Below are 24,027 nucleotides of genomic sequence, written 5' to 3'. Positions count from 1 at the left end.
GCCCCAACCACCTGCTTAAAGTTGAGGGAGAAACTGGTTTCCCCAGCGAGGGGGAGGAAAAGGAAACAAACAAGGACTCGGACCTCCGAAAATCCTTGGTTCTATTAATATAAAAACTCAAGGCACGTCGTACATCCAGTCGGTGCCATTCCGCTTCCCTCTCGTGCTTGGGATTAGGGCAGAATGCGGGTAACACCACCTCCTGAGACCGGTGGAAAACTGAATTCACCTTGGGAACAAACGTCGGATCAGGTCTCAACACCACCCTGTCGTTGTGAAAGGTACAGAGGTCTTTATCCACTGAAAGGGCCCGTAACTCGGAAACCCTGCGGGCCGAAGTTATCCCCACCAAAAACAATGTTTTAAGGGCAAGATCCTTCAGGTTCCAGGTGGCCATGGGCTCGAAAGGTGCATGGCACAACGCCTTCAGCACCACGTTTTACCTCCAGGTAGGAAACCTATGTGCTGTAGGAGGATTTAACAAGGACACCCCCCTTAAAAAACGCTTAACATGTGGGTGCCGTGTCAAAGAACCCCCTCTTTTAGTTCCACGCACAGCCGCAATAGCTGCCACCTGTCTACGAAGGGTATCAGTGGCCAACCCCTTATCCAAGCCCTCTTGTAGGAAGAGCAACAGCTTCCGGACAGGTAACCTCAAGGGATCCCAACCCCTTTTGTCACACCAACGAGAGAACACCCGCCAAGTGTTATTATACACCCGAGTGGTAGAACCCTTCCTAGAGGCCAGCATAGTGTCAATCACTGTGGAGTCAAACCCCAACTTAGCTAACTGCGCCCGCTCAACCTCCACGCAGTTAACTGCAGCATGCCCGGTTGAGGGTGAAGCACCGTCCCTTGCTTCAGCAACGTTTCGGACACTGGCAGACGCCAAGGCTTTTCCGTCGACAGCCGCAATAGATCCTGAAACCACCCCCGTCTCGGCCAGAAGGGGGCTATCAATACCAGCTCCGCAGACTGTTGAAGAACTTTGTTCACCAACCGGGGAATCAACTGCAGTGGCGGAAAGGCATACAACAGGCCGTCCGGCCAGTCGCAGTTGAGAGCGTCTACGCCCTCCGCCTGATCGCAGTTCTGTTTGGCAAAAAACCGCCGCACTTGACGATTGACCGGGGTTGCAAACAAGTCCACCGCCACTCTGCCGTATTTGTCCTGAAGCGCCTGGAAGACCCTCGTGTCCAGAGACCACTCCGACTGATCCAGCCGTTGCCGGCTGAGCCAGTCCGCCAGTCCGTTGTCTTTTCCGGCTACGTGCACCGCCTTTATGGACAAGAGATACCTCTCCGCCCAATTTAGCAGACTGTTGGCCTCGCAGCACAGTTTCTTGATTCTGGTCCCGCCTTGTCGATTGACATAGGCTTTTGCTGTCACATTGTCCGTCTTTACCAACACGTGACGCCCCTGTAGCGAAGTCTGGAAGCGTAACAACCCTAGACGGATCGCCCGCAGCTCCAACAGATTGATGCTCTGCCGAGACTCCAGTAGAGACCACTGACCTTGACACATCGCCCCTTGAGAATGCGCTCCCCATCCAGAGAGACTGGAATCCGTCGTCACTACTATCCTCTGTGGCTCCGCCATCGCAACCCCCTGTTGAAACCGGCCTGAGACACCCCCACTTTGGGCATCATTTTTCTCGAGCCTGAAGGTAGGTCCGGGTCTAGATCTGCCTTCTCTTTGGGTGTGGTCGTGAAGTCCAGTTCCCTCAGGACCTTAGGAAGGAGCTTAGAATAATACTCCACTGGGAACACCCTAGACTGTACAGAGGGAGTATCATCTTCCTCCTCAGAGAGTTCTCCCTCCTCTCTAGCAGAAGAGTCCACCGAGGAAGCAACCTCCTCTTCCTCCTGCGAGCTATCACTAGGAGACTCTAAGTTCTTACTCAATCTTGCCTTCTTAGGGTCTGTAGGGGCCATGGCAAAATCTGAAACCGCTTGCCTCTTCCTCTTCCGAGGGTGAGCATGTGCAGCGGCGTCCTGAGCCGGGGCAAATTCCTTGCTAAGTTCCCTTTTTAACCAAGCAAGTAAATTCAGTTTGGCATTCTCTCCGGATAAGTCCGGGTCAGAATCCTCACGATCCCTTTCAGAAGCTGAGCCAGAATACTTAGGCATGGAGAAGTCGCTGTTTGAACCTGTCCCCTGCTCCTGTTCGTCAGCCATCTCCACTGCACAGGAGGCTGAAACGAAAGTGAACACAAAAAAGGGAAAGGAAACTGCCATTCCCAGGTTAAAAGCCTGCTAAGGCGACCCCTACAGGGCGACAACAAGCCAACCCCGACCTCCCCCCTCCCTTCCTGACCACGCGGCGCGTGTCTGGAAAAGGAGAGGCTGAATTAACTAACGTTCTACCCGCTCCCCACAGGGAGGCGGGAAAAAAGGGGGGGGCAGCTGCGAGCTCCTGGGTGGGCTGTCCTCCTTACAGCAGAGCCCGTCCCAAGAATAAGGGCAGAGCGAAACCAGAAAGGTTTCCCGCTCTTTCTCCCAGACGGCTTACCTACACACGAGTAAACCGCTGCCTGGAGCCCTCGCCAAGGTCTTCCGCCGGGTAAAAACCGGGCCCTGGTCGTCTGCACTACGCCAGCCGGCGCTGCGTGGGACCAGACTGTCGGCTTTGCCGCTCACACCCACGCCTCCTGCGCAGGCTAGAAAGAGGCGACCTTCGTTTCCCTCTCTCCGCGGCAGCCGATGCACGAGCCGTTTTTGTTAGGCAAAGCCTAACGCTGACGGCAACTTCCCTGCCCGCCGCTGATTGCGGCTGAAGTAAAAGGCAGGGGCCTTCAAAGAGAAAATTCTTCCGTCTGATCAACGTGCCTCGCAGGCACCGCGAACACGTCCTGTTCTTCCAACAGGGCCGTTTGGACTGACGAGGTCCTAAGGGAGCGGCCCCTCCCCCAGGCCGGATCAAGCGATCAACGACCCTGTTCCGGAGGAGGAGCCTACTCCCAACAGTTCAGGACCGTCCCACTACCACGGACCACCGGAGAAGACCCATCATTCTTGTAAGGAATGATGGGGCGGCAGCCAGGTGATGAAAGCCTTGTGCCAGCACTTCAACAAATTGCGTCACCATCAGCAAGTGACCATGAGTTTCATGACTTCTGTTCACTCCAGTGACTCCCACTTTGAATCCTCAGGAGCAGAGACTGAGGAGAACCACAGCAATCAGGGAGTGGCCAGCACTGCAAAGGTGCCTGCTGACAATGGCCCCCCTGCCACAGCCTGCAAGGGAGACCTCACTGGCCCCTCAAATAATCACCAGGCTCCCTCAGACAGGATGCGAACCTGCCCCCCCAGGTGATGCTCTCACTCTGCAGGAACAGAGGCAACAGAAGATCCAGGCCAAGGTGACCCAAAGGAGGCATAGGACTTGACTGGCTACACCCAATCCCATCCCAGGGCCAGGCAATGAGAACAATAATTCTTTGCAGGATCTTGACCAAACCACAGTGCAGCCACAGGAGCATGACACCCGCTAGCAAGGCCACTGAGCCTGATTACTTCTCAGCCTATTCAGGCTGAGGCTTGGTAAGGCTGCCTTGCTGGATCAACCAGCCTGCTAGGTGCAAGCCTGTGTATCAGCTCTAGTCCCTGGCCTCCAGTTCCAGCTCCCCATTGCCAACACCTATTGACACTCCCAAAACTTGCTACCTCGACTTGAGGGCACTGCTCCTGGGGAGACCTGACTGGCCTGCCTGTAGAGCATAGGACAATGAGGATAACTGCAAATGTCACTGAAACAGCTTGTTATATGCACAGAGGAACACATGGATCAAGGAAGCGTTATTTTATGCAAGAATAACATCAGGCCTGGTTTGGTGTTTGACTATTCCACTCCATTTATTATTTCATGTGAACACAGCCAATTTGAAGTACTGAACACTTGGCCTGGCAAGACCCACATCTACATTTCCATGCTGGGTAGTTTACTAAGACTGGAGAAAGATATTAGTTTTCTGAATATTATATCACTGTCTGTAGTATATACATTTCTCTCTCTCATTGTCATCTGTGGTTCTCCTTAAACATATTTTACATTCTTCATTGTTTTGCTGGAGACAACAGTGCAGGCCTAGGATTTATGAACACCAAGCTGGAGTCAGATTGCCATGTATCCACCACAACCCATCAGGATGTCAATAAACCTGTTTTTCTGCTTGCATGAGACTGTACAAACAGGGGCTTTTGTCAAGCACTTGACAGTCACAATGCAGGTTGCTGTACAGTAAGGTCATCAGATCTCTGGCTTTGGCCCTTATCTTCAATAACTCTTTCTCTTTCAGGCACTGGCTGTCCATTAATTCCCAGGCACATTTCAAAGTGCTGATTCTTATCTTTAAAGCAATGATTGTCACAGTTAGATGGGGGGGGGGGCGAGGTGGTATAAGTCTTGGATCCTGGGTCACAAGTTCAATAAGGGGCTGCAAGAACAAGTAGCTGCTTCATATTTTAAGTATAAATCACCATCTAAAGGCAGTCTTCATAAGACTACAAAGTTCACAGCCTAAAATCACCAGACTGCACTGCGGCTTTAAAGCCAAAATACCTCAGGAGAAGCTTTCTCCTATACGAACCTCCCCTATTCCGAGATTATCTTCCGAAACCCTTCTCTAGGTGCTTCAGTAGTAAGATTGCTGGGTACGAACAGGAGAATGATGCATTCTGTGAAGGGTGGGTTCTCACATTCCAGATGCATTCCAGAGGGTGGGTTCTCACATTCTAGAATTCTTTTGTCAAAGAGGTGTACCACATTCAATCCCTGTTACCTTTCCGACAACAGTGAAAAGGAAGCATTTTAGTGGGAGACTCGTGTTTTACAGTAATCTTGCTAGCGTCAGTTCTCATGTGAAGTATATTTTAACCGCTATTTAGATTTAATGTTTTAAAAAGCCTACAATTTTTACCACATATAGATTTATTCTGATAATTTTATTGCACACTCATCTCACAAACCTAGTTCTACCTACACACAAAGTTGAGGCAGAAGTTCAGTAGAAAGGCTTTATCAAGTATCTTCAACTCCAGTCTGATAGCATCTCGAGTCTGATAGTCTCTTGCCAAGCCCGGAACATTAGTTCATAACCTTGCCAAGGAGGGGAGGGGAAAAATATGTATGCATACAGGAAAACTTGCCCTACTTGCGCCATCTCTGACCCGCTATACAGGATAGTGCTATCACTCAACTTCTGCCCTTTTCTCCTTGTCTGCCTTCAACTTGAGGTGCAGGTAGGGCCGTGTGCATGCATGTGGGATGTGTGCTGCTTTCAGCTCCCACCTGACGTTCTCCTGCCTACTATATAATCTCACCCACCCAGGAGTCCCTAGCTTTTGCATTGAAAAAGTGGCTAGGCAGGAAGGTGTCTTTCAACACAGAGAGCCTCTCAGAAGACAATCTAGTAACAGACAAGATTCATATAACTCTTTGCTATAACACAAACTTTAGCCATTGGAGCACAAGTGCATAAGAAAAGTATATCTCAGCACTAGTGATGGGCATGAACTGATCCATGAACCTTGATTTGTGCACTAACAGGGCTGGTTTGTGGTTCATTTTGACCCAGTTCAGGAGAATGTACCTCCCATGAATGTTCCTCCGAACATCCCAAACCTCCATGGTTTAAATGCCTTCAGAGCTCACTGGGGACCGGACGAACTGGACAAACCAACAATCCACAAAACAGTTTGGGCAATCGAACAAACCACCAACCAAAACGAAACACCAATTTGGCCAAATGAACCACAAGCCAACATGAACCTCCAGTTTCCCAGTTTGTGCCCATCTCTACTCAGCACTACAGGGTATTGTAGAAACAAGAAAGACAATAAACCAATAATGTTAGTCTAAGCTTTATAGTTACTGGATTTACTTTTGCATCTATCTCTTGAGATGAACACACATCCACTGAAACATCAAAAATAGCGGCTGGTCAAGACAGACTCCCTCCCTTGTTCCTGGTTCTGGCTTGACCACTTCTACAGAGTGTCCAGGTTTTTCAGCCCTTCCTATCTCAGCTGGGTAGGTTTCCCTGCGCTCTATCCTGAGTTTGGGAATAAAACACCACATGGATCATTCCGCACCTTTTTCTCCAATCCGCTTAGGAGGCCCATCTCAAACCTTAATGGCCCAACTTAGTTCATCCAAAGAGCCGTCCATCTTGCCCATCTCAAGCAGTTGAGCAAATGGTTATCTCCAAGCAGGAAATTCATGCCCTCTCAGCCAACCATCTTAAAAGCTGATAGCTCACTCTCTGAAAAAGACAATTTATCCTTGAATGTGGGGTCTCAAGGCATCTTGTACTTCTCTCTCACAACAGCCTCTATACCACGGTGGCCAAATTGCAACTCAGGAGGCACATGCAGCTTTTTCACACATACTGGAGGTCAAGGAGGGGGACTTAATGCAGGCTCACTCTCGAGTAAGCCTGCATAGCATTGGGACCTCAGTCAGCCTCTGAGCACTGACCCATACATAGGCGACTATTTTCGCTGTGTGTGAAGTGGGGAAGGAGGGAAATAGGCACGCTTGAAAGCTCTTCTCCTCCACCACAGAAGTCACCCAGAGACCTAGGGCGAGAAAGAGAGAGCAAGAGCCAAGGGAGAAAAGCAAGCATGTAGGGGAAGGAAGCTGCTGGCTGCACTGCTGAATCCAGCTGAGTGCAGTATTAAGAGTTTTAATAAAAATATGTGTATGGTATTTGTTCATATCTTGCAGCTCTCAAACATCTGACTTTCATTCTGTGTGGCTCTGATATTGAGCAAGTTTGGCCACCCCTGCCCTGTACCAAGGTTGCCAATATTTTCCTTATGCCCTTAACAACATGTTTATTGACTTTATTTATACACAGCTTTCTCCCCAGTGAGCACCCAAAGTGGTTTACATCATTCTGTTCTCCTCCATTTTCCCACACTACAACCCAGTGAAGCAGATTGTGTGCATAATACATATGCAGATTCTCAAAAATAAAAGGATACATCAACCAAATTAAAATCATAATAAATAAAGCAGGTTTAGGAAAGAGCAAATCAAAGATGAGGAAAGCCTAGAATAAGAATGTATGGAGCAAGATGAAGTGCAAATACTCCACCAGCAAAAAAGCACTCCAGTTTGCAAGCCAAGCAGAGAAAAACCTCCCTGCTGAAGTTATATTATTTGGTTTCCTTACAATGCTTAGAGTCACTGATGGATAGGTGCAGCTAGCTAAAGAAGATACATTACTGATTTCATGAAACTACCTTTTGGGCAGTCTGTAACCTCTTCCGCACTAGAGGCACATCATTTTAGTCTATCTACAAAAAGGGACTATGAGGAGCGTATTGCAAAAAACATAAAGACCAACAATAAAAATTTCTTCAAATATATTTGAAGCAGGAAACCAGCCAGCGAGGCAGTGGGGCCCTTGGATGACCAAGGATTACTGAAGGAGGATAGGGATATAGCTGAGAAGCTGAATGCATTTTTTGCCTCTGTCTTCACTGTGGAAGACGAGAAGTGTTTGCCCGCTCCAGAACCTCTAATTTTGGAAGGGGTGTTGAAAGACCTGAGTCAGATTGAGGAGACGAGAGGAGGTCCTACAACTGTTTGACGAATTAAAAACTAATAAGTCACCAGGCCCGGATGGCATACATCCAAGAATTCTGAAAGAATTCAAAGTTGAACTTGTTGATCTCCTGACAAAAATATGTAATCTTTCATTGATATCTGCCTCTGTTCTTGAGGACTGGAAGGTAGCAAATGTCACCCCCATCTTTAAAAAGGGTTCCAGAGGAGATCTGGGAAATTACAGGCCAGTCAGTCTGACTTCAATACCGGGAAAGTTGGTAGAAACCATTATCAAGGACAGAATGAGTAGGCACATTGATGAACACATGTTATTGAGGAAGACTCAGCATGGGTTCTGTAAGGGAAGATCTTGCCTCACTAACCTGTTACAGTTATTTGAGGGGGTGAACAAACATGTGGACAAAGGAGACCCAATAGATGTTGTTTACCTTGACTTCCAGAAAGCTTTTGATAAAGCTCCTCATCAAAGGCTCCTTAGTAAGCTCGAGAGTCATGGAGTAAAAGGACAGGTCCTCTTGTGGATCAAAAACTGGCTAATTAATAGGAAGCAGAGAGTGAGTATAAATGGGCAGTCTTCGCAGTGGAAGACGGTAAGCAGTGGGGTGCCGCAGGGCTCAGTACTGGGTCCCATGCTCTTTAACTTGTTTATTAATGATCTGGAGTTGGGAGTAAGCAGTGAAGTGGCCAAGTTTGCAGATGACACTAAATTTTTCAGGGTGGTGAGAACCAGAGAGGATTGTGAGGCACTCCAAAGGGATCTGTTGAGACTAGGTGAGTGGGCGTTAACATGGCAGATGAGGTTCAATGTGGCCAAGTGCAAAGTAATGAACATTGGGGCCAAGAATCCCAGCTACAAATACAAGTTGATAGGTTGTGAACTGGCAGAGACTGACCAAGAGAGAGATCTTGGGGTCGCTGTAGATAACTCACTGAAAATGTCAAGACAGTGTGCGACTGCAATAAAAAAGGCCAACGCCATGCTGGGAATTATTAGGAAGGGAATTAAAAACAATTCAGCCAGTATCATAATGCCCCTGTATAACTCGATGGTGCGGTCTCATTTGGAGTACTGTGTGCAATTCTGGTCACCACACCTCAAAAAGAATATAGCATTGAAAAAAGTCCAGAAAAGGGCAACTAGAATGATTAAAGGTTTGGAACACTTTCCCTATGAAGAAAGGTTAAAACGCTTGAGGCTCTTTAGCTTGGAGAAACATCGACTGCGAGGTGACATGATAGAGGTTTATAAGATTATGCATGGGATGGAAAAAGTAGAGAAAGAAATCCTTTTCTCCATTTCTCACAATACAAGAACTTGTGGGCATTCAATGAAATTGCTGAGCAGTCAGGTTAAAACGGATAAAAGGAAGTACTTCTTCACCCAAAGGGTGATTAACATGTGGAATTCATTGCCACAGGAGGTGATGGCAGCTACAAGCATAGCCAGCTTCAAGAGGGGATTGGATAAAAATATGGAGCAGAGGTTCATCAGTGGCTATTAGCCACAGTGTGTGTGTGTGTGTATGGCTTCTCATGTTCTTATGTTATCTTCTGTTAAATCAGCAATAAGCTGCCTGCATGAACATTCCATATTTTAAACATGCAGTGGGGCACAATCCATCAAGAGCTGCTGCCTCTTGAACAAAAGAGCTGGGTGTAACTTGAAGGCATCATTCAAAACAACACAACCAGGACTCTGCCACAGCTCTCACTGGTCCCCACAGCTTTTCAAGAAGTGGTGTTCTTGAGCTGTAAAAGTGGCAGGTGTCAGCTCCTCCTGGAACTGAAAGAGTTGCAGATAGAAAGTGTGAAATAAAAGCCAGTGCATCCTTGTTTGGATTCAGAGAGAGCTGGAAAGACATCAGATACTTTCACAAGAATAGCTCAAACTATTCTTATTGCAGAAAAAGACTGGAGGGGGATATGACAAGGGCTGTCCAGGCACACTGGAAGGAATCCCCATGGCATAACAAAATAGAATTTATATACTAGGTATGGGTTGATGGGACATCAGATTACTGTGAAATACAGTAAAAAGGAATTCAAGACAAGAATATGAGAATTGATGCAACAAACTATAATTTTCATGGCAGATATCCAAATTTGAGAAAGCAACAAACACCTATTTGGTGTAGTGGTTAAGTGTGCGGACTCTTATCTGGGAGAACCGGGTTTGATTCCCCACTCCTCCACTTGCACCTGCTAGCATGGCCTTGGGCCAGCCATAGCTCTGGCAGAGGTTGTCCTTGAAAGGGCAGCTGATGTGACAGCCCTCTCCAGCCCCACCCACCTAACAGGGTGTCTGTTGTGGGGGAGGAAGGTAAAGGAGATTGTGAGCCGCTCTGAGACTCTTCGGAGTGGAGGGCGGGATATAAATCCAATATCTTCTTCTTCTTCTTTAGATTGAAGAGATCTATTAAAAAATAAAGTGCAGAAATAGTAGCAGTACTGTTAGGTTTTAGTCCTGCAGGAAGGTAAATGCAAGCACAGTTCACTTAAACAGTCCCAACAAAGAGGAGTCAAATTGCTTCAAGAGGAAGAAAAAAGCTTATGGACTGGGTTCCACAAAGTAACATTCTCCCACTTCAATTATTTGAAATTCAATATGTACTGTTTAAATCAGGGGTGTCAAACTCATTTGTTATGAAGGCCAGATCTAACACAGATGAGCCCTTGTCGGGCTGGGTCATGTGTGTCATAAAATACAATGCCAGGTAGCAGAGATACAAACTTTATAAAAGACACACAAAGATTTTTTTAAAAGCTTAAAATAAAACATGCTTAAAACATTAGCACTCATTGGTCTTAAAAGTGCTTTCTTTGTATCACTCCCATGGGATCCAGGAAACTGGACAAAGGAAGCTCTGGCTCTTTCCTTCCTTCCCTAGGGGACCAAGAGGGGGAGGAGCCGCAGCCAATGGAAGGAAGAGAGATTTGGCTCAGTAGCTCTGCTGTGTGATTGAGAGAGCCTGACAAAGCAAGCTATTCTTCCCCTCCCTCCTCAAGGGAGGAGCCTCAGCCAATTGAGAAAATAAAGGCTTTGCTCTGTAGCTCCTGTGCAACTGAGGGAAACGGAAGGAAGAAGGAAAAAAGATAAACAAGTATCTTCTTGCCCCACCTATTAAAATTCTACCTGCCATGCTACTCTCAAAGGCACAAGAGAAGAAACAGTAAAGAAAATGGCAGCAATCCTAACAGAGACCTTCACTTACTATAATATACTTAACAGAACTTTTACTTGGATATGAGGAGATTGTTGAGATAGGTGGTAAGGATAATTTGTGTATGTTTAGGGGAAAAGAGGCCCTGCATTCACTAGATAAGAGAACCTTGGACATGAAAGATAAGTCCAAAATAACTTTGCTCTGGAACTTCAGAGCACTGAAACCACATACTTCATCATACAGCTTTCAGAAGGGCTACGAAAGAAAGAAAGAAAGAAAGAAAGAAAGAAAGAAAGAAAGAAAGAAAGAAAGAAAGAAAGAAAGAAAGAAAGAAAGAAAGAAAGAAAGAAAGAAAGAAAGAAAGAAAGAAAGAAAGAAAGAAAGAAAGAAACTTATTTACATATTAGGCCATACCCCCTGACATCACTACCATTTCACACGAGGGGGGGTTGGTAGAAAAAGCCCAGCAGGAGCTCATTTGCATATTAGGCCACACACCCCTGACACCAAGCCAGCTGGAACTGCATTCCTGTGCATTCCCTCTAAAAAAAAAAGCACTGGCTTTTAGTAGTTTTTCTCCTCGGTGAAAAAAACAGCAAAAGTTGTTTAAAAAAAACCTTAACTTCTTTGCAATGTGAGATATTAGACTCTTGAAATTTTAAATTTATTTCTGTCAGCCAATTTGAGAAGTTACTGGACCTTAACAGACCATAAGGTCACTTTAAAGAATAATAATTCAACCTTTACACAGCTACAGTAAATGGACCACAGGTTAAACTGAGTGTATTCTAATTTGAAATTATACCAGTTCCCCTTGTCTTCTTCTGCTTCAAGCACTGTCTATATCTATCATATTTTACAGCAGATGAATGCTAACAGCATGGTACTAAGGCTGACTGGGGAACTCCTTGGGATAAACCCTACCCTGCTGTCATTCCAACCATAACTCACAGATATCACAAGGCAAACCTCTCCAGTCTGTGCCCTGCTTCTGGCGCCAGCATAATGATCAACTAGCAAAACCCCGATCAACTAGCAAAACCCCTGCATAAACACTCGGCCTTCCAGCAAGGGCAATAACAGCCTCCCCCCCCCCCCCCGGCTGTTTCATTTGGGAAAATATGTGGGGGGGGAGAAGCTTCCTGCTGTGATTCCAGTCCAAATCAGGGGCCCAGTGGTTTCAATTCCACTGAGTAGCATTCTGCCCTTTATTGAGAGCCAATGGGAAGAGGTTTCCAAATTTTAAAAATTATGCTGAAAGTTGAAATTGAGGAGGAGATCTTTTTAAGGATGATTTTTATACCCCCAAACTTTTGTTTCTGGTCTGCACCTTCCATCATTTACAACCATGAAAATAAGCACACGCACACACACACACACACACACAAAGCCTCTGAATAACAGAATACAGTGAATGACCTGTTTGAGAACAACTGAAGAGCAGAATGCTGCTCCTTACAGCATTTCAGCAGAATGCTTTATGGCAGAACCCCTCATGCCAGCCGTATCCATTCCAGCAGCAACAGCAGTTTTGTAGCACTGTGATTCAGCAAGATGCAGGCTTGGGTTCCAAAGCAACCAAAAAAAAGTTTATTTAACTATGATTAACCTGGATTTGGCTCCCAGATGGTCATTCACTGAATTCACAGTACATGAGACTGACCTTGAGAGATCAGTGATGTAACTCAGTGTAAGGCTGTTTCATGTGTGGTTTCCTTTGGTGCTGCAAGGATGCCCCATCAAAATCCCAAGTATGACTCCACTGGAACAGACAGATTCTGTCTCATGTGGATGACCCTGCGGCTGAGCGTCTTGATGTCAGAATCAGAAGCTACCTTTTAATTTTTCTAACAATGCACCTCTCCTATTCCCAATGGCATTCAATAGCTTTCATTGCTTACAGAGCTCCATCTATGTCCCAGTGATCCAGAACCCCAGAAACAAGCCTGAACACCCAGGTCTGTAGCCACAGAGAGGCCTGTGGGGGCACTGCCCCCTGACTTCCAGGCAGAGCCCCCAACTTCCAGGGGGCCTCCAGCGGGCAGTCTGCTTTTTTCATTTTCTTTTTGCCATGGCTGAGCCAGCAAAGCATCATCAGTGGCAGCCAGAGCCAGGAGAGCTGAGCAGGGCACAGTGCACTGCGGGCAACAGGTGGAGAGGAGAGAGGCAGAGGAAGCCATGGGGGGGGGGGGGGCGGTCGGATGGAGCTCCTGGCTGCAAAGTGCCAGTGTGGGAGAGAGGGAGGTGGAAGAAAACCCCGCCCCGGCTAGCATGCAAGCTATAATCTCTTTTTTCATTCCAAAGTTTTAGGGTTGGCTGCCTCAATTTGGCCACATGCAGAGCCTCCAGCTTTTGCCCCTACCCCAGAAAGCTTCTGAGAAGCAGCAAGCCCCATAATGGATGGGAAAGGGGGCCCCCTGACTTGAAAAATCCTGGCTACAGTCCTGTGTACACCAACCAAGTCTCTCTTTCTCCTAATTTTAGTCTCTGACACAATGAGAATTAACAAGAAATTCTGGATTGTCTCTGAGAAATGTGTAAAGTGAGCAAAATCGCTGTTGATGGCAAACCAGAGAAAAAGAAAGAATAGCTATTCAGAAAGGGTTTGCCCTTATTTTTGTTAGCTCTCCTTGAGTACCTTTAGCAGTAGCCAGATAGGCAGAAAATGACCAAACATAGCTTTCCCCATCTCCTCCCAAAGGAAAACAGCTTCACTTTCTAAAATCTTGCATAGTTTACTGTTAAAGGCACAGGAGCAGGGGAAAACTGCAAAAAAAAAAAAAAATGACTGCGATAACAGAACAAATAACATTTAAAAAGTGACACTTTTTAAAGAACAGAACAATCAGGATATCTGTAGTATAAAATTAAGAACAGATTGTAAATTAATTTGTTTTAAAAGAATTCCCTCGCTACTTGTTAATGATTAACTATGCAAAATGCTGGCAAGCGGGACGCAAAACTCATGCACAGAAATCAACAGAACAGTATACCCTTAACCAGTAGTTACTGCCAAGCATACACTAGGCTTTGATTCAACACAGACAGTGCAAGTCAACAAAAGCTCAAAGACAATAATATGAAGAAAGACTGTAACCAACATAACAGCATGTTTTCCCTTAAATTCTACTGGATGTATGCAAGACTGCAAACAACGTAATTTACTATCTTTTTTAAAAGATAACACAGATAAGATCTACAGTATGTAAATCTCAATTTTGTATCAGTTTATTAATCATCCTGACTTTCCTCAGGAATGCTGGAAACTGCAGTGAGGTGAGGTGCTAAAAAATCTCCGCTAAAAATTCCTGCTCCCTCCCTTTCCCCAAGCTATAGTTCCCTTGGAGAGATTGAACTTTTCTAACTTTTGACTGATCAACACAGCCAGCACAGTAAGGCAGGATGTACATAGGAACATGAGAAGAGCCCTACTGGATCAAACAAATGGTCCCTCTAGTCCAGTATTTTGTTTACACTGTGGCCAACTAGCTGCATTCAGCCCAGGCTCCCCACAACTGATATGTATACTACTCAGCTGCTCAGTTACACATGAAGCGTTTATGTGTATCAGTATGCATGTTCAGTAATCACTGTATGTTGATTGTTGCCTTTTTTAGAATACAGGAAGAGCCCTGCTGGATCAGATCAATGGCTCAACCAGTCCAGCATCCAAATTTCACACAGTGGCCATCCAGTTGCCTCAGGGAGACAACAAACAGAGCATAGAGACCAAGAACCTCCCCTGGAGAAAGAGCCGCTGCCAGTTTGAGTAGACAAGACTGACTTTGATGGACCCAGGAGGGTCTGATTCAGTCGAAGGCAGCCTCATGTGTTCATAATGTGTGAGATGGAGGCTAAAATTCTGTGAGCTAGCTCACGCTAACTTAGCTTAGAGGGAACGCTAGTCTTTGGCGGTGGATCCCTTTCGACCCTGGATCAGCGTCTTGCCCTTTGCAGGATGTGTGCTTGGTGCATGTGTATGGGGGAAAGTGTTTCCTTCCCCTGATATGGCCTTTTAATACTGGTCCTCTGAGGTTTAAGGTGTCTGAACCTGGAGGTTTTTTAGTCACCACGGCATACAAACATATTAGGATGTTATAAATAAGCAATATGGTGATTACTGCAGGGTGATAGATGTGTCAAGAATGCTGTAGGAATGTCTATTGGAGCTGCTTATGTTAGTCTTTGGTTTTAAAGCTATTGCTCAGTTGAATCTGTTACGATTTGAGCATTGGTTCATGAAGTTACACAATTATTGTCAAGTCATAGTACTTACAGCCTGACTAGGCTACTAAAAATCAAGCGGTTCATCTGATGGCTTTTTCCACATTGCAGTGACCCTTGCGTCTGAAGGAGCATTCTGAAATCAATTTTGTGAAACCGTCACTAAGTGTCTCTTGACCATGATCAAAATCTTTCCTTGAGCTACATGTTGCTTTCTCATTATAGCCCAAAGCACCAATTACAACCGACAGTTCTTCTGAGGAGACATGCAGTCCAGTTGTGTTTACTAGGAAGCCAGTTCCATCGACTTCAACAAGACTTAATTCCTAGTAAAGTGCTCTTAGGATCAAGGCGTTAATGAGCAGCTGAGGACAGCTTACAACATAAGCCTTACATCTAAGAAATCTTGCCATTGCAAGAGATTGGACTACTAGACTATTCTCGGGCTTGCTTCCATTGTAAAGGACTTTCTGCATTTTGGAGGGGCTGCAGCACAGGCTGTGAAGGTAGAAGTTTTTGAATTCAGTGCTAACGCCTCAAGTTTAAGGATCTCAGGTTATATGAAGGGGTATGCACTAGCAAAATAGTTCTAATTCAACAGCAATGAGTTGGGTAAGGTATGATTATCCTTTCTGCAAGTATAGTTATAATTCTGGAAAGCCGTTTTGAAAACGCTAGAATAATACTCCTGGTATTTAATTTAAACTGTAATCGTCATTTATTATTTATTCACAACATTTATATGCAGGGAACTTATAAAAACATACATGATAAAATGACGTTGTATTAAAATCAACCCTCCTCTCAAACATATAATTAAAACAATTCAAAGGAGTTTTTGCAGTGATTATGGGGAACTGGCAGTAATTCTCTGCCACCATTGCATCTGCACTTTATCATCAAGATGATGAGCTGTTTCATGCGGTTCAAGAACTTTTACACCAAAGGCCCAAGAATATGGACTCTGACCACACAATGCTCCAATCTGCTCTGCTTTAGATGCTGGCATAGATGCGTGTCCAGATGATGTAACTTTGGCATCTGCTTTTTTAAAATTTATATGGATACTTTTCAGTTTGTGATCCAGAGGATATGGACAAGATCCTAAGACAGGTGAGCCCTACCAACCTGCATTCTTGACCCTTGCCGTTCCGGCTGATGAAAGCTGCCAGAGGGCGACTGGCTGACTACGTAGGGGAAGTGGTAAATGCTCCCTTGAGAGCAGGAGTTGTGCCACCCATGCTCAAGAAGGCAGAGATTAGATCTGTTTTGAAAAAACTACCCCTGAGCCATACTGTGTTAGATATAGCTCAGCCTCAGCCAGTCCCCAATCTTCCACTCTTGGACAAGGTGTTAGAGTGGGTTGTTGCTTCTCAGCTCCAGGGGTTAATGGAAGAGACTGATTTTCGGGAACCCTTTCAATCTGGCTTCAAACCAGGATTTGGAAGAGAGACTGCTTTAGTTGCCTGAGTTGATGACCTCAACCGAGAACAAGACAGAAGAATGTGACCCTGCTACTTCAGCTGGATCTCTCAGCAGCCTTTGAGACTACTGACCAAAGTATCCTTCTGAGCCATCTCTCAGCACTGAGACTAAGGGGCACTGTGTTACAGTGGCCTGAGTCCTACTGAGAGGGCAGTCTCAGAAGATACTGTTGGGAGATTCTTACTCAGCCCCATAGCCATTGACCTGTGGGGTACCACAGGGCTCCACCTTAGTCCCTATGCTATTTAATATCTAACCAAATCCACTGAGAGATGTCATCAGGAGGTATGGGCTGCAATGTCACTACTATGCAGATGACACCTAGCTCTATCTTCCTTCTCCGCCTAATTCCAATGCCACTGATATTCTGAACCAGTGCTTGGAGGCAGTAATGGACCAGATGCGGGTAAACAAGCTCAAACTTAATCCTGACAAGACAAGTTCTCTGGGTTAGTAGAAAAGCAAACCAGGGACTTCAGATCTCCCCTGTCTTGGATGGAATTATATTCTGCTTGAAAAACCAGATTCATAGTTTAGGAGCACTACTTACCACAGTGATCACCTTAAAAAGCCAGGCAGCTGCAGTGGCCCACAGTGCTTTTGCCCAGCTCTGCAACAGCTCTTGGGGTGCTCTTGGACAAATGAAGAGGCTCACTTCAAGCTGCATACTCTCTTCCTACCTTCTCCAATTCTGGTGGGTTGGTTGAGGCTGGGGTCGGGGGGTTGTGGGCCCGCTTGCAGCACTTCCTCAGCTGGCTTCTTCCTCAGCAGGGGGGAGACAACAGTGGTGCCAGTGCAGCAGTGGGCAGCACTTCTCAGGGACTGTCATGACATCCTACCCTTTGAGAAGCACATGCTGCTGCTGCTGCAGGAGGCCACACTGGAGACCTGGTGGGTGGGTCACAGACCAACTCTGGATGGTGTCGACAAGCCGGCTTGGTAGCAGAAGCTCTGCACAGAGGAGGGGGAGGCCACAGGTGAGCCCAGCAGATGGGGAGGACCCCTTCCCTGCCAGCAGCCACCTTGGTTTCTGCTGCTACCCTCTCTTGATTCCCCTCTCTGCAGAGCTGCCACTGGTGCTGGGCAGGTATGTGGTGCCACGTCTGGACTTCTTCCAGCCCTTGTCACTGGTCCCATCAAAGTGGAACTTGGAGGTCTGGCATGGGTGAACAGAAGCTGGAAGGAAGAACAAGGTTGGGCAGGGGGACTGGGAAAGTGAAGAGAGAAGGTAAATGGCCACAGGAGGGGCCGGCGGGAGCATTGTGTTGACTTTTGAATGCTTTGCTTGGTGTCCAGGCCACTCTTGGGCAGGCTGGCAGAGGGTGGCAGGTGGGGTGAAATGCTCTCAAGGAAGGACAGGGAATGAGGCTGCATGTGGTTATTCTCACTTGCTGTTTGGTTCCCCTCCTCTTACTGGGGAAAACGTTTCGCTTCCCTCATTGAAAAACAGTCCAGTGCCTTAACCTTCCACATTGCCAGTTCTTGGCCTGACTTTTAGGATTTTTTTTTAGCACACAATTTTTTTTTTATTTTTGTGATGACATTTTGGGGCCCCACCACTTTTCCCAGTGCCCCCCTTAAAATTTCCTAGCTACAGGCCTGCTGAAAGACCATCTTCTCCCATATGTTCCTGCCTGTGAATTAAGGTCATGGAGAGCTGCCCTCCTGACTGTCCCACCAAGTAAAGATGCTCATTTGCTGGGTACATGACAGTAGGCCTTTAGTGTGGCCGCCCCACAATTATGCAGCAATTGCCCCAGGGAGATGCACCTAGCCTCTTCATTGTCAGTCTTCAGAAGGCAGTTGATGACAGTTTGCAATTTGACTGATTTACCTTTTTTTGTTGTTGTTGGCAGAGCTAATTGGAGTTTTTAATCTGTGACCTTTATAAATTTTATAATTGTTGGTTTTATTGCCTTTTTATAACATTTTATTTATATCATAAGCTGCCTTGAGTTCTGCAAGGGAGAAAGGGGGCTAACAAATGCTTTAAAGGTAAATAAAGCATTAAAAACATTAGTTAGGAGGGATGGATTATTGAGGAAATGACAACAAAAGAAAACAGTATGCACCCACAGATGGAATGGGTCAGATGACTCTTCCTGGGGAGAGAGTTCCAGAGCTTTGGTGCCATGACTAGGAACTTTCCCTTTCCCAGATTGCCATGACTTTGGTGCCATGACTGGGAACTGCCCTTTCCCAGATTGCCATGACTTTGGTGCCATGACTAGGAACTTTCCCTTTCCCAGATTGCCATGACTTTGGTGCCATGACTAGGAACTGCCCTTTCCCAGATTGCCATGACTTTGGTGCCATGACTAGGAACTTTCCCTTTCCCAGATTGCCATGACTTTGGTGCCATGACTAGGAACTGCCCTTTCCCAGATTGCCATGACTTTGGTGCCATGACTAGGAACTGCCCTTTCCCAAATTGCCACCCACCTAATTTCAAAAGGCAGCAGCACCCAAAGCAAGGTCTCTGAAGAGGATGGTAATGATCAGGCAGGTTCATAAGGGAGTAGGTGGTCCTTCAGGTATGTCGGTCCAAACCATATAGGTGTTTGCAAACTTAATATCACTTACACATCATATCTTCATGTTTTTTTTTTTCATCTTCATCTTCTTCCTTCATTCTTCTCTCAAAGATTAAATAATAAGCAGTCTCCCAGCACCACCTTTTGAAATCTGTCTTCCAAGTAGGGCCACAGAACCTCTTCGGAACAGGGCCTCCCAATCCCAGATTCATAAAGGACACCAACCAATTCAGGGTCATGAAAAGTTTCAAATGGATTTTTCTAAATTTGGTGAAAGGGCAGCAACATGACAAATGCAATTCAATTTAAGTTAACAGGAGGGCAGGAAATCCTAACCACATATACATGAAGACTTGGCAGTTACAGATCAGAACAAGAATACTGAAATTATAGTGACTAGTTCAAAGAAAATGTCTCCTTACTGAGACTTTCAATGAAAATGTCTCCTTACTGAGAGACACCAGCGGAAAAGTAAAACCTATGCTACGTACTACGAACAACTTGACAGGGACACTATATGATAGCCAGCATTTGGAATACTATACATAATTCTAGTCACCCTATCTTTAAAAAAATACAGAACTCTAAAAAGTACAGAAAAGAATGACCATAATAATTGGTATCACTTTTCTTTTAAAAGGACAAAGCATATAGGGATTTTTAATTCATAAACAAGACTACAAAAGTTACTAATAGAGATTTATAAAATTATCCATGGTGTAGAGAAAGAAAACAAGGACATCTTTTATTTCTTTATTCATAATAGTAGAACTTGGGATCACCTAATGAAACTGACTTGGAAGTAAATTAGGGACAGAAAATACTTCTGTGCATAATGCTTACTTTAACTACGAAATTTAGACTTCAATCTTAAGAATGTTTCCTGAGAGTAATGAATAAAATGGGACTTACTTTTGAGTAGACCTGCTTAGGAGTTATTTCCTTAGCACTCCAAATATTATGGCATTCACTAGCTTACCAACTTTAAAAGGGGAGCGAAATAAATGGAAGATGGGTCCATGATTTCTATTAATCATCATGGCAATTACATGAAACGTTTGTGTTTAAAGGCATGGTGCCTCTCAGTGATAATTACTATAGAATGTTATCAGAAGAAGCCTTTCGTACCCTGCTTGCAGGCTTCCTACAGATATGTTTGGACACTGAGAATGTTGGAAAAGATGTGCCCTTAATCTGATCTAGCATGACTGCTCTTATGTTCTCCTTTCCTTTTCAGAGATGAAAGGTGGCTTATGCCCTGAAGCACAACGACCTTTCAGAGCAGGGAAAGCATCTAAAGGAATAGCAAGTTGAGGGGAACTGACTGGACAACAAATTGGTGTAATTCTGTCCTTACATCACTGAATAGATTTTACAGGAAACAACTGGCACAAACTGAACATGCGCCTCACTGATGCAAAAGAGAAATGTTTATTTACACAAAAATAAATATTTCTTTACACACTCCTGGAACTAAGTAATTGGATGAATGTATCAAAAACACAATTTGGCTCTTTGCCCAAAGTCTGTGGCCATTCAAAGCATAGAACAGGAGACTCTGACCAACTGTGTTGTTTTCTGAGCTGAGCAAACAGCACAGCTCCTATCAATTTTTGGCAGTGACTGAGCTCATGGAAAGTGGAAGGAAGGCAACTGTACCCTCCAGCAAGCTCCAGCAACATTAGAGGACAAAAATATATACTTTTACTTATGAAGACCAAAGTGGCAGAACAAATCTGAACATCTTAGACAAAACCTTTGTTTTCCTTCACTGCCTCTTAGAATAGTATTTCAGAACCAAAAAGAGTGGACAGGATCACAGAGACAAAAGCCCGGAGACAGTTAATGCCTTTCTAAGAGAGTGAAATGGTCTGAGAACAGCTTAATTTACCATGATGTTACATACACGTTGCTTTTGATCCACTGTCGCGACTGGACAAAGTTTTCTGAAGCAATACAAAAACTTGCAAGCTTGTTTATTAGAGAAGGCCAGATGGTGTACACTCACAACAGACGGCAATTGCCTTGACTTTCAAATCACCCTCTACTTGGGGGAGAGGAGAAGAAATCCCATTATTTGTCTCCAGTCAAGAAGCTTCTCTTGGGATTTCTTAGAGCTGCTGAGCAAGGCCTATTGTTACCTTTGTCTCCCACAGCAAACCTGCTGCCTCTTTCCCGGGCCCAGAAAAAGCACCAAACAGACCCCCTATACAAAGGGATACAAACTAGCTCTGCAATTTCTTTCCCACAGAGTGCTGCTGAGCCCCACATCTGCTTCTGTTACTCTGAGCTTCCCCTCGTAGCTCTGCGCCTTCAGACTCCCAAACAAATCAACCCACCAAATTTTCCAGAAACTCTGTTTGGCTTGCCGTTCAAAGACCAGATCAGATATGGGGATAATTGGAATTAAATGTACAGCTTTATATTTTGTTATGATATTAGCTGGATGGTTTCATTTGAACACATCTAAATAAACGAGAGACAACACAAGAGGCACAAACTCCGTACCACAGCAACCCACTCGGCAAGGACCTACTCTGGTAGTTTGCATCTCAACTCCTCGCTATCTTTACAGATTCACTGTGAAAGTATTATAGCTTCTCCCAACAGTCATAATCACCCGCATCCACATCCCAACAAACTTTTCCACGGTCTCCACGGAGGTCAGGAACGAAGGCTGCAATCTATGCACGCGCCTAATGTTAGCAATAGCCCTGTCTATGCACCTTCCGTTAGGAAAGAAGTCCCTCAATGTTCACCGGGGCCGCCACCACCACAGCCTAAAAGCCAGAGCTGGGTAGCACTTGCTTCCGAGTGAACATGCCTAGATCGTGACTGGTTTCGCCCCCTCCTTCTGGTGTTCCTTACCAAGGCGCAGGGGCCCACTTCCACCCAGTGCAACTCAGCCCAGAGCAGAATTTCAGCAGCGCTGCTGTCCAAAGGGAAGCCAAGGGCAACAAGTCGGCTCAACGCCCCCCCCCCCTTCCCCCAGCCGCTTTTTTCCTGCCTTCCCCAGCGCCGGGGATTCAATCGCCAGCCTGGTTCCCGCTCTGCCCCCTCGGGCACCGTTCGGATTGGGCATCGCCGAACCCTTCCCGCCTTCAGTACCTGATGATGCTGGAGGCAGGCGCACCAGTCAGGGGAGCCGGGCCGGGCCCCAGCGGGAGGGCGAGCGAGCGTCGGCGCCGCGGAGATTCGCCCTGCCTGCTTCAGGCCGCCCTCTCGCCTCGTGTCATCGCTGCAGATCGCGCCGCCCGCAGCTGTCGTGCTCGCTTGCAAAGGCAACGCAGGGTGTCTCCGTGACGTCAGGACGGACGCGCCTCCCCCACCCGGGTCCTCGGACTCCCCGGGGAGGGGCGTGGCCCGCCTTCGCGCCCAGCGCTTTTGCGAGGGAGCCACGCTGAGGGGCGGGGCGATTCCCCAAGGCGCGTGGCAGGCCCGCGCCGCATCTAGAGGCAGCGGCGGCGGAGACAGAGATCCAGGGGGAGGGCTGCTGCTCCGCCCGCCTTGGTGCGGTTGGATTCATGAGCAGCTTCAGGAGGCTTCTCTGCAGAGCAGGACGGGGGCGAGGGCGGGGAGGGGAGTTGTTCTCACTGTCTCCCCCCCCCCCGCCCGGTTTAATTCACCCCACCCACCCCCCTCTACAATTTGCTGGAAGGGGGTTGTTCTACCTACGCTAAGCCACGGGGGATTGGATTGGAAACCTGAGTTGGATTTGGAAACACAGCACTGTAGCATTTTTAGATTGCATTTGCCGAGTACGACTCTTTTTGGACCCCATGGACTAAGTCACGCCAGGCCCTCCTGTCTTCCACCATCCTCCGAAGTCTGCTCAAATTTGTGTTTGTTGCATCAGTAATACTGTCCAGCCGTCTCATTTTTTGCCGTCCCCTTCTTCTTTTGCCTTCTGTCTTTCCCAGCATCAGGATCTTCTCCAGGGAGTCCTCCCTTCTCATTTGATGGCCAAAGTATTTGAGCTTCAGCTTCAGCATCTGACCTTCCAGGGAACAGTCTGGGTTGATTTCCCCTAGGACTGACTGATTTGAACTTCTTGCAGTCCGAGGGACTCTCAAGAGTCTTCTCCAGCACCACATCTCAAAAGCATCTATTCTTCTGCACTCGGCCTTCCTTATGGTCCAGCTCTCACAGCCACACATTACTACTGGGAATTCCATCACTTTAACTATACCCACTTTTGTTGGCAGGGTGATGTCTCTACTTTTTATTATACTGCCCAGGTTCGCCATAGCTGTCCTCCCAAGGAGCAAACGTCTTTTAATTTCATGGCTACAGTCACCATCTGCAGTGATCTTGGATCCCAGAAATGTGAAGTCTGTCACTACTTCCATGTCTTCCCCTTCTATTTGCCAAGGTGTGATGGGGCCAGATGTCATGATCTTAGTTATTTTGATGTTGAGTTTCAAGCCTACTTTTGTGCTCTCCATTTTCACCCTCAACAAGAGGTTCTTTAGGTCCTCCTCATTTTCTGCCATTAGTGTCATCTGCGTATCTGAGATTGTTGATGTTTTTCCTGGCAATCTTAACTCCAGCTTGTGCTTCTTCCAGGACAGCATTCCGCATTATGTACTCTGCATATAAATTAAATAAACAGGGTGACAATATACATCCTTGTTGAACTCTTTTTCCTATTCTAAACCAATCAGTTGTTCCATATCCCATTCTGACAGTTGCTTCTTGACCCTTATACAGGTTTCTCAAGAGACATGTGAGGTGGTCTGGTACTCCCATCTCTTTAAGGACTTGCCACAGTTTGTTGTGATCCACACAATCAAAGGCTTTAGCATAGTCAATGAAGCAGAAATAGACGTTTTTCTGATACTCCCGTGCTTTCTCCATAATCCATCGAATGTTGGCAATTTGATCTGTAATTCCTCTACCTCTCCAAAACCCAACTTGAACTTCTGGTAGTTCCCGATCTACATACTGCTGAAGCCTAGCTTGTAGGATCTTTAACATGACCTTGCTGGCATGTGAAATGAGTGCAATAGTGTGATAGTTTGAACATTCCTTGGCATTACCCTTCT

The 24,027-nt window shown here is 46.1% G+C and overlaps 1 protein-coding gene across 1 annotated transcript in view; it reads right to left on the bottom strand.

Annotated features, from left to right (window-relative positions):
- SLC43A3 (solute carrier family 43 member 3) overlaps positions 1-22,118 on the bottom strand; it is a gene marked incomplete at its 5' end in the record, with an annotated part of 88,027 nt that extends 65,909 nt beyond the window's left edge. The window contains one exon of the mRNA XM_060262423.1: positions 22,091-22,118. Within this exon, the coding sequence (XP_060118406.1) occupies positions 22,091-22,118 (28 nt within the window). The remainder of the gene's footprint in view (positions 1-22,090) is intronic.
- Between the last annotated feature and the right edge of the window lie 1,909 nt (positions 22,119-24,027).

The sequence above is a fragment of the Heteronotia binoei genome, chromosome 21, assembly GCF_032191835.1.
Source record: "Heteronotia binoei isolate CCM8104 ecotype False Entrance Well chromosome 21, APGP_CSIRO_Hbin_v1, whole genome shotgun sequence".
Lineage (NCBI taxonomy): Eukaryota > Metazoa > Chordata > Lepidosauria > Squamata > Gekkonidae > Heteronotia > Heteronotia binoei.
The sequence above is the reverse complement of the archived record's forward strand: the minus strand, read 5'-3'. Positions and strand labels throughout refer to the sequence as shown.